Here is an 11,387-nt window from a genome sequence, read left to right on the forward strand (position 1 = left end):
GGGTCATCAGTCTCAACATCCGCACAAAAGTTGAGCATGGTAGTTACCTGCCACTGTAGGTAACCATAACAAGTAGATAAAGGTGAGCATGGTAGTCACCTGCCGTTGTAGGTAACCATAACAAGTAGATAATGCTGAGCATGGTAGTCACCTGCCGCTGTAGGTAACCATAACAATTGGATAATGACAGCCGAGACTGTGGGGCATCAGTTTTCAAAAGCAACCGCACTAGTACTGGTAGCAATGACCAGTCAAAATTGCTGAATAACCAATTTTGAGTAAGGCCCTTTGGCTCTCTCATGATGAAAATAGGGTTGGCCAAAGCAGGCCCCTCACAATAAGTAAACTCCTGAAGTTCTTAGATGGAAAGTGAGAGAGACATTGAAGAAAATGTTTGCTTAATGAGTTTAAAAACAGCCTCAAAATGATAAGTGGAAAAATAAAAGTGATGTGATTTTAACTGAACATCAAGATCGTGAAGCTAATCATGTCAGACTCACTATTATTTGAGAGCCACTTGAGAGAGAAGCAGAAGGAACTGCAAGCATATTGCTTTGCATGCCTCTGTGTCACAGACAGTACACAGGGCACATAACAGAAAGTTTGTGGGAGATAGCTCCATGTTACAGACGAAGAAACTGAGGCTCACATACATTGATATAACTTGTCTAAGATCACAAAATGTAAGTGCAGCTGGGAAGACACCCCCAGCCAAAATGATTATGCTCAAGTGGATTCTGAAATTCTACCTGAAAATTCTACCATTAAAAATTCATTTTTTGGGCTTTCCTTCTCCCACAATTCCTCGCGCTCTTCCTTTCCACCTCGGACCCGGCAAAATGGCTCCTGCAAAGAAGGGTGGCGAGAAGAAAAAGGGCCGTTCTGCCATCAACGAGGTGGTGACCCGAGAATACACCATCAACATTCACAAGCGCATCCATGGAGTGGGCTTCAAGAAGCGTGCCCCTCGGGCACTCAAAGAGATTCGGAAATTTGCTATGAAGGAGATGGGAACTCCAGATGTGCGCATTGATACCAGGCTCAACAAAGCTGTCTGGGCCAAAGGAATAAGGAATGTCCCATACCGAATCCGTGTGCGGTTGTCCAGAAAACGTAATGAGGATGAAGATTCACCAAATAAGCTCTATACTTTGGTTACCTATGTGCCAGTTACCACTTTCAAAAATCTACAGACAGTCAACGTGGATGAGAACTAATCGCTGATTGTCAAATATATCAAATAAACTTTAAAAAATTGCCTAAAAAAAAAAAAATTCATTTTTTAGGACTTTCCACTCTTTAAGAACCTTTTGTTTCTAAAACGTTAATTCCTTTCTAATAGGTGAATGCCTTAATACCTTATGCAAGGGAAGAAGGCTGATGGGTAACAGGGCAAAAAGGGCGGAGGTTACTTGTTAAAAGGAAGATGGGTGCTTGAGAACAGAGGAAGGGTGCTGGTGAAATGGCTGAAAAGCAAAGAGAGGCTGCCCAGGCAGACGCTGGCTAGAGTATGGTGCAGAGCAAAGATGTCCCACATGTGCCCTGCCATTCTGGAATGTGAAAGCTATACATGAGCCTTACAGATAATGTAGCCCAATTTTACAAATGGAGAAACTGAGTCTCAAAGTAGTTGCTTCCCTTGGATCACACAACTCATGCATGGCAGGGACTAGAATGAGGGTCAGCCAGCGCTAGTCTCTATCTCAGGGCCACTTCAGTTCATTTATCATGCAGAATGATGTCTTGTCTTTAACACTGACGCAGATCTAGACTACGGCCAAATCCAATCCAGGTGTTATGTGAAAGCCTCCACTACATTTTAATTGAAAATGTTATTGAGATCGCTGTAGATTCATATGCAGTTGTATAAAAGAAATATAAAGTTACCGTGTACATATTGCCTAGTTTCCTCAAATGATAAATTTGCAATGGTAACATTTAGTATACTACCACAACCAGATGATTGACATTGATACAATCCACCAATCTTATTCAAATATCTCGTTTTACGTGTACTCATATATGCATGCTTTTATGTGTATGTATATATTTCATCACGTGTAAATTGTGCATTCACTTCAACAGTCAAGAAATGAATAGTTCTAATACCACAAGTGTCCTCTATGCTGTCCATTTGTAACCACACCACCTCCTTCCCACCCCACCCTACTTCTCTAACCTCTGTCAGCCACTAATCTCTATTTCTAAAATCTGATCATTTCAAAAATGTTATATAAGTGGAATAATATAGTACATAACCTTTTAGTATTGGCCTTTATTTCACATATCAAAGTTCCCTGGAGATTTTGCCAAGTTGTTGCATGTATCAATATTTCATTCCTTTTTATTTTTGAGTAGTATCTCATTATGTGGATTTACCATAGTTTGTGGAATCGTTCAAATGCTGAACCATTTATCTGGGTTATTTCCATTTTGGACTAATATTAATAAAATTGCTGTGAACACTTATATACAAGTTTGTGTGAACATAAATTTTCATTTTCCTGGGATAAAAGCCCAAAGGTGCAATTGCTAGGTTGTGTAGTAATCACACTTACAGTTTTATAAGAAACTGCCAAACTGTTTTCCAGTGTGACTGCACCATGTAACATTCCCATCAGCAATGGATGAATGATCCAGTCTTTCCACATTCTCAGCAACATTTGGTGTTGTCACTGTTTTTTATTTTAGACACCCTGATAGTTGTATAGTGATATTTCATTGTGGATTTAATCTGCATTTCCCTGATGACTAATAATGCTGAATATCTTTTCATATGGCTGTTTGCCACTGTATAACCTCTTTGGTGAATGTCTGTTCATGTCTTTTACCCATTTTCAAATTGGATTGTTTGTTTTTTACTGTTGAGTTTTAAGAGTTCTTCACATAGCCTAGATACCAGCCCTTTGTCTGGTATGTGGCTTGCAAATGTTTTCACCCATTCTGTACCTTGTCTTTTCATCTTTTTAACAGAATCTTTTACAGACCCAAAGTTTTTAATTTTGATAAGGTTCAACTTAACAATTTTTTCTTTTATGGATTGTGCTTTTGGTGCCAAGCCTAAGAACATATTGCTTGAATCCCTTGACACTTTCCATTCTAGGGATACCTCAACTAGATAACCATGATAGTCTCTCCACTACTGTCTACACCTGCCATTGAAAATGAATTCATCCTACCCCAAAGTGCCAGATTGCAGTTAATGTAGCACAGGTGCAATCACAGAAATGCTGTCCTCAAACCTTCAAGGGCCCCCACTGAATATTAACATAGAGACTCTCCTGCCTGGAATTGTAACCCATGCCCCCCACACTGCCACTTTTTCTGCTTCTGCCCAGCCAACTCCCTTCCCCCTTAACATGCCATATTCTAGGCAAACCAACTACTAGCTTCTCTCCAAGAAGCACTTATAATCACGGTAGTGGTAGGGATGTGAATTGGAAAGAATGGGACTTCTGAAGTGATACATAAAACTTCCCGCCTGCCACTGAAAGTTCTACCTAATTCATCAACATCCATTTAAAATGCCACCCTCTTCAGGGAACTGTTCTTGATTGACCCCAACTGGCATGTGTTGTTATCTCCCTCACTCCACTAACCCAACAGCACATTGCATCTGTCTTACAGCACTTGGTTTATTCTCCCATTTGTACGCCAGTCTTATACATTTTGCAAGATGTCAGTCTGCCCAAGGGCAGGAATTGTGTCCTCCTCATCTTGGATTTCCCTGTAGGACCTGGTACACAGAAAGGACCCAGGATTGTTTAGTTGACTGGAACCACATCAGCATGACTCCAGTTCAGATGCACATGGCCTATTTACCATATAAAGCAGAATAAAAAAAGCAAACTGTGCTCATCTTTTTAGCCTCCAGGCCAACTTTAAGATTTTTTTCTAACCATTCTCTTTTCTTCTACATCCTTCCCCCTACACATAGACAAAGCAGAAAGAAGAAACAGAAATAAATGCTGAAGCTGACTCCACACTGAAATTTTAAATGCCTCTATGAGCAATATTGTCAAATCAGAAGTAACTTTTCATTCTGTCTTGAGTGAAATAGTGTGCCATGCCTCTAACAACTTCCCTAGGAACCTACTACTCCCTCACATTTACTTAGAACTCCCATCTTGGCAATTCTTCAGCATCCCTGAAATTCAATGCAGAGAAGTGACTAGGTGTCAGAAAGTCCATTGTTTTGCTAGCACTTCCAGGAAAGGGAGTAATAGATTTTTTCTTTTTTACAATCCCAACTCTTCTTATCAAATACACATATTCTGTTTTGAGCACATAGATCATAATTTTTAAATGCTCATTGAATTAAACAAGCAAATCAACACAGTCACTGATGCCTTGTTAGCTTTCTAGACTACATTAGAAACAGAATAAAAGAGCATTACAGATAACAAAATATCAATCAAAAACTTAGTATTTTTAGTTGACTTTTTTTTAACACTGGTGAATGGTTTGGATATATTGGTTTATTAAAAATGTTTTCTGCATTATAGTAAAGCATCTAGAAAAAGTGTACCTCATTTCCCCATAGGAACGTAAAATTCTTTCTATTTTACCTAAAATGCTACCTCTCTCAAATTTAAATGTGGCTTCATTGTGAATGTCTCTTTAAGGTAACCAAGTATTGTACAGTCTACATCTTGTCTGAGTAGAGATTTTTCAGCTCTTCTTGTGGTTCTAAAAACATTAACTATCCTCTCGTAGTCCCCTACTCAAGGAGAATTGCTCTGATGTAGATTCACCAGCTATACTAACGAAAAAAGTGGGAGCTGCCAATGAAAAGACATAAAATAACTTCACTGTCAATAGCCGTCTTAGAAATTCATTTTGGTTTTTGCCCTGCAGTGTCTATGGTGAAAGTGGACATCTATCTGCAAGCCTTGATTTGGGGATTGACTCTTACAGGCATGTGCAACATTTATGAGCATCTGACTTAGGAAAGACACTGTCAATTGGCACTAAGGTGCAAAAATAAATAAACTGTAGCCATAGCCTTGAGAGAGTGCACAGTGCAAGAAGAAGAGATGTATTCAAAATGCTATGGTACCTCAGAAAAACAAGCAATGAATTTTGCCTGGAAGGTTCCTCGCAGGAGACATTACATTGAATCTGAGCCTTGGAAGAAATGTAAGAGCTTGCCAAGTAGAAAGGAAATATGGGGAAGATGGGAAAAGGTCATTACAGGGAGGGGAAACAGTCTATATAAAAGGCTAGTGAATAAATGTGTCACGAATGAGCATGACAGGTCCAGGAATAAGTGGTTCCCCATGGTTTGCAGATATGGCATAATGAGTCTTACAACATTAGTCTGCATAGGGAGATTGGAGCAGGGATTTTAAAGGTTTTGATTTACCAGAGTTAATATTTCCATTTTTATTGACAACAATTGCTCGTAGTAACATGAAGAAATATAGAGGAACTGAGCATCCAGCTGCCTGTGTTGAGTATTTTCATATCATTTACCTCACTTGTGCCTCACAGCTATGTTATGAGGTGGAGTTTCTTATGCCCATTCAACAAATAAAACCTGGGGTCCTAGGTTAAGTCTCTGCTTCAGCTCACTCCAGTCTTTGTTGCTTCAAAGTCTATTCTCATTGCTCTGTGTTATGTATCTCCTCCCTTGATAAGTTTTTAAAAAGGGCAGGGTGGAGGAAGACAAAGAAAGGGACTTCAGATTTCTCTGTATATGAGTTCTAGGGTCCTGTTTTGAATGTGGTGTTTTGTTTATAAGTAGGTATAAACATCCCCTTATCTACTTAATCTTAGCTACTCTTTCTTTTTTTTTTTTTTTTAAGATGGGGTTTCACCATGATGGCCAGGCTAGTTTTGAACTCCTGACCTTGGGTGATCCACCCACCTCAGCCTCCCAAAGTGCTAGGATTACAGGCGTGAGCCACTGTGCCTGGCTAATCTTAGCTACTCTTAAAAGCCCATTTTAAGCCCTGCCTTGAAGGGCAGAGAATCACTCCGGCTCATGAGCATCACCTCACCAGGAATTAAGCATAGCCTTCATTACATTCATTTCTTGCCATACATTGTTGATCTTCTCTTTCTGAACCAGTCTTATCACCCTCTTAGTTGCTAAGCTCCTTCAGATGCTTTACTCATGGCCTTTTGCCAACAGCCCCCACCTCAATGCCTTACACACAACACACATTCCCTACATGCTGGTTCCCTGAGTGTAAATCAGGACTCTTTGGCCCGGTTCTGAGGAAAAAAATTGAAAGACTCTGCAGAATTTTCTCCAAGAAAATTTTGAAGCCAGATGGTTTCACAAACAATATTTTACCAAACATTTGAGGAAGAGGTAATTTATCTGCTATTTAAACTGCTTCGGAGCAAAGGAAAAGATGGAATGTATCCTAAATCATTTACAAAGCCAATATGATACAATAATAAAACTTGACAAAGTTACTCCCAAAATAAAGATTAAATCCCATTAGGAAGCAAGATGGAGACAACATAGCTTTTCATCTGGGTTAGAGCACCTACTCGAGCTTTATCTTCTTGGTAGTATGATTTCACATTTTCCTAACTGTAGTGCTACTAATGATAAGATGAATAAGATAACAGTATAGTATGATGATATAGGGCTACTCCAGGTTCAATGAAAGTAATGATGATGATGATGATGCTCACATTTATTATTTGTCTGGCACTGTTCTAAGACCTTCATATGCATGAATACCTAATCTTCCCAACAACACTGAGGTAGGTATTACTCTAATCACCACTTTGCAAGTGAAGTACCTGGGACAGCATGAAGAGAAGTACCACAGTTACACAACTTATAAATGATAGTGCTACAGTCTGAATGTCTGTGTCTCTCCAAAATCTGTAAGTTGAAATTCCAAACCGCTATTTGATGAAATGAAGAGGTGGGACCGTTGGGAAGTAATTAAATTATCAGGGCAAAGCTCTCATGAATGGAATTAATGTCCTTATAAAAGAGGCACAAGGGAGCTTGTTTTCCCTTTCTGCTATGTGAGCATGCAGTGAGAAGGTGTTGTCTGTGCTGAACCAGCCCTCAGCAGATACTGAATATGCTAGCATCTTCCAGGCTCCGGAACTGTGAGAAGTAAATTCTTTTGTTTACAAACGTTTTAGTTTATGGTATTTTGTGATAGCTGCCCAAACAAACTAAGTTGAGACAGGATTTGAACCTAGGTAGTCTGGCTCCAGGTCTAATACTCTTAGCAGCTCCTCTAGTCAATAATATTAGTGTCATATGAATGTGGCAAAGGAAAATACGTGCCGTATTTTATCAATGCAGAAAAATAGAAGAAGGAAAAAAAACAACAGCCTTTTATTGAAAAATAAATGTTAAACAATTTGGGGTACAACTTTATTTCAAAAAGAATGTTTGTATTGAACCAAAGATAAATATTGGACTTTTGAAATTCATTTAAAGTCTCAAATAAGACCAATAAGTCAACAGAACAGGAAAGAATTTTTGCAAGCTACCCATCTGACAAAGGGCTAATACCCAGAATCTACAAAGAACTAAAACAGATTTACAAGAGAAAAACAAACAACCCCATCAAAAACTGGGTGAAGGATATGAACAGACAGTTTTAAAAGAAGACATTTATGCAGCCAACAAACATGAATAAATGCTAAGCATCACTGATCATTAGAGAAATGCAAATCAAGACTGCATTGAGATACCATCTCATGCCAGTTAGAATGGTGATCATTAAAAAATCTGGAGACAACAGATGCTGGAGTGGATGTGGAGAAATAGGAACACTATTACACTGCTGATGGGAGTATAAATCAGTTCAACCATTGTGGAAGACAGCATGGCTATTCCTCAAGGATCTAGAAACAGAAATACCATTTGACCCAGGAATCCGATTACTGGGTATATACCCAAAGGATTATAAATTGATTTATTATAAAGACGCAAGCACATATATGTTCATTGTGGCACTGTTTACAATAGCAAAGACCTGGAACGAACCCAAATGTCCATCAATAATAAGCTAGAAGAAAATGTGGCACATATACACCATGGAATGCAGCCGTAAAAAACAATGAGTTCATGTCCTTTGCAGAAACATGGATGAATCTGGTAACCATCATTCTCAGCAAACTCACACAAGAACAGAAAACCAAACACTGCACGTTCTCACTCATAGGTGGGTGTTGAACAATAAGAACACATGGACTCAGTGAGGGAAACATCACATACTGGGGATCTGTTGGGGGGTGGAGGACTATGGGAGGGATAGCAGGGGGTGGGGAGATTGGGGAGGATAACATTGGGAGAAATACCTAATGTAGGTGACAGGGGGATGGAGGCAGCAAACCACCATGGCATGCATATACCTGTGTAACAATCCTGCAAGATCTGCACATGTACCCCAGAACTTAAAGTGTGTATATATGTGTGTGTGTGTGTGTGTGTGTGTGTGTGTGTGTGTATAAAGATCAATAAGTTTGCAGCAATTTCTATTCATTTAAATTGTTCTTTGAATTTCTAGTGATCATTATTTTGAGCATTGTAACTAACGTAATAAGGCAGGAAAATAAACAAGTCTGTCTTAGCCCTTTTGCACTACTATAAAGCAATACCTGAGGTTGGGTAATTTATAAAGAAAAGAGGTTTATTTGGCTCACAGTTCAGCAGCCTATACAAGCATGTCACCAGCATCTGCCCTGGTTAGGGCTTCAGGGAGCTTCTGTTCATGGCAGAAGGCTAAGGGGAGCTGGTGTGCAAGAAATAACGTGGCAGAAAGTGAGACCGAGTGGAGGAGGTGCCATGCTTTTTAACAACCAGATCTAAGGGAACTAAGAATGAGAATTCACTCAGTTTTGTGAGAATGACATCAAGCCATTTATGAGGGATCTGCCCCCATGACATAAATCCCTTCCACCAGGACCCACCTTTACCAATGAGGAGCAAATTTTAACATGAGATTTAGAGGGGAAAAAATCCAAACTATAGCAAGGTCTAAGTATTACAAAGGAGATGGTTTGATCATGGATCTGAAAGAATCAAGAGGATCAACTTAAAACGTATTAACACTGATAAGAGTCCAAAAAGGGTAACTGATTACAAAATAAAATTACTCAACAGTTCTATATGTTTGCAAAAAAACCAAAGCTATACAAAGTCTAATTCAAAGAATTCTATTTTAAACAGCAGCACAATTATAAAACAATTAGAAATAAATTTAGCAAGATATGTGAAGGACCAGATCATATGAACAGAAAAGAACTACAAAATCTAGGATGCATAAAGAACAGGTAAATGCAACATCTAGAAGTTACCTATAATTCCAACAAGAATTCCAATGGTTTTGTGAGAAAATTTTTCTATGAGCCTAAATTTTGTTCAAGACAGTAAAAAGATGAAAAAAAAAACTATGAATTTCTTTTCCTGGAAGGTAGAAGTGGAATGAATAAAAAGGCAGATATAATATTATCACAAATTATAAATGAAGGTTGTGTTGTACTGATACATTAGTGGACAGATACATGAATGTAACAGAGGGAAAAGAAAAACAGAAATAAATGTATCTAATAATTTAGTAATTTATAAAGATGGCATTTCAAGTCAATATAGAACGAATTAATTTTTGAACAAACAAATTTAGTCTCATGGCAGAGGGGAAATTTCCTTTGAATAGAGGAAGTCCACCCTTCTTCCCCCTTTCTCCAACTCTGCTGTCTCAAAAGCAAATTTGATGGCTTGAGCTCTGTTAGCCATTCTGTAGCCATTAATATGAGTAGAAGCTAAATGATAGACTAGTGAGTTTAAAGAAAGCTCAGTACCTAAAGATGTCCTGAAGCCAACACTGGACTGGTAACTACTGAACTTATGTTATGTGAGAGAAAACTAGACTTCAATATTTTTAAAGGCATTGCTATTTGGGAGTTTTCTACCAGATGCAATTCAGCTGAATTCCATCTGATACAGATTCCCACCTAGCAACTTAAACCCACATAAACATTGGCTTTTTAAGCAGACATTTTAGAAAAAAGCCAAATTATAGAGAAATATTTCTCAAATCTTAGGAAAGATAAGGCTTAAGTGCATATACAAAGGCAAAATATATAAAGAAATAGTGACGATGAAATAATTAAACTTTTTTAAATAGAAAAATTAAGAAAATGTACATCTTGGGAAATATTTATACAAAAGGTATTCAAAATTACTATCTTAATAAATAAAAAGTTCTGTATACATCAGCAAGGAAAAGCTCCCAAGTAACTGAATAAATAATATTATGAGGCAATTTCCAAGGAAGATTTATAATTGGCCTCTTAACATGTGAGCAATGTAAAAATATTAGTATTCCAAAAATATATAAATTAAACCATGATACCATTTTGTCTACAAAACTGTGAACTATTTTTTTGTTTTTTCTTTTTTTTTTAATTAATTTTAAGTTCCAGGATATATGTGCAGGATATGCAGGTTTGTTACATAGGTACCTGTGTGCCGTGGTGGTTTGCTGAACCCATCAACCCATCATCTAGGTATTGAGCTCAGCATGCATTAGCTATTTTTCCTAATGCTCTCCTTCCTCCCACTCCACCCCATAACAGGCCCCAGTGTGTGTTGTTTCCCTCCCTGTATCCATGTCTTCTCACTGTTAAGCTCTCACTTATAAGTGAGAATATACAGTGTTTGGTTTTCTGTCCCTGTGTTAGTTTGCTGGGGATAATGGCTTCCAGCTCCATTCATGTCCCTGCAAAAGACATGATCATGTTCCTTTTTATGGCTGCATAGTATACCATGGTGTATATGTACCACATTTTCTTTATCCAGTTTATCACCAATAAGCATTTGGATTGATTCTATGTCTTTGCTATCATGAATAGTGCTGAAATGAACATACACGTGCATGTATCTTTGTAATAGACTGATTTATATTATTTTGAGTATATACCCAGTAATGGGATTTCTGGGTCAAATGGTATTTCTGGTTCTAGATCTTTAAGGGATTACCACACAGTCTTCCGTAATAGTTAAACTAATGTATATTCCCATGAACGTTGCAAAAGTGTTCATATTTCTCCACAACCTTGCCAGCATCTGTTGTTTCTTGACTTTTTAATAACCACCATTCTGACTGGCAGGTTCTCATTGTGGTTTTGATTTGCACTCCTCTAATGATCAATGATATTGAGCTTTTTTTCATGTCTGTTGGACACATGAATGTTTTCTTTGGAGAAGTGTCTGTTCATGTCCTTTGCCCACTTTTTAATGGGGACTTTTTTTTCTTCTTGTAAATTTCACTCTTTTAAACATGTTTAATATACAGAATTAGTGGGTATTCAAGGAAATTGGCACCTTCATACAATATTAGTGGGAGTATTATCATTATAACTTGATCTGTAGGACAATTTATTAATATCTGTCA

The 11,387-nt window shown here is 38.0% G+C and overlaps 1 protein-coding gene across 1 annotated transcript; it reads left to right on the top strand.

Moving 5' to 3' along the window:
• Positions 1–787: 787 nt before the first annotated feature.
• Positions 788–1,274, top strand: LOC108281426 (60S ribosomal protein L31). Its single transcript, XM_017496969.1, has one exon. It carries the CDS (start codon positions 840–842, stop codon positions 1,215–1,217), a length of 378 nt encoding a protein of 125 aa, XP_017352458.1. The 5' UTR covers positions 788–839; the 3' UTR covers positions 1,218–1,274.
• The last annotated feature ends 10,113 nt before the right edge of the window (positions 1,275–11,387 follow it).

This window comes from Cebus imitator, unplaced genomic scaffold (genome assembly GCF_001604975.1).
Source record: "Cebus imitator isolate Cc_AM_T3 unplaced genomic scaffold, Cebus_imitator-1.0 Scaffold227, whole genome shotgun sequence".
In the NCBI taxonomy this organism is placed as follows: Eukaryota; Metazoa; Chordata; class Mammalia; order Primates; family Cebidae; genus Cebus; species Cebus imitator.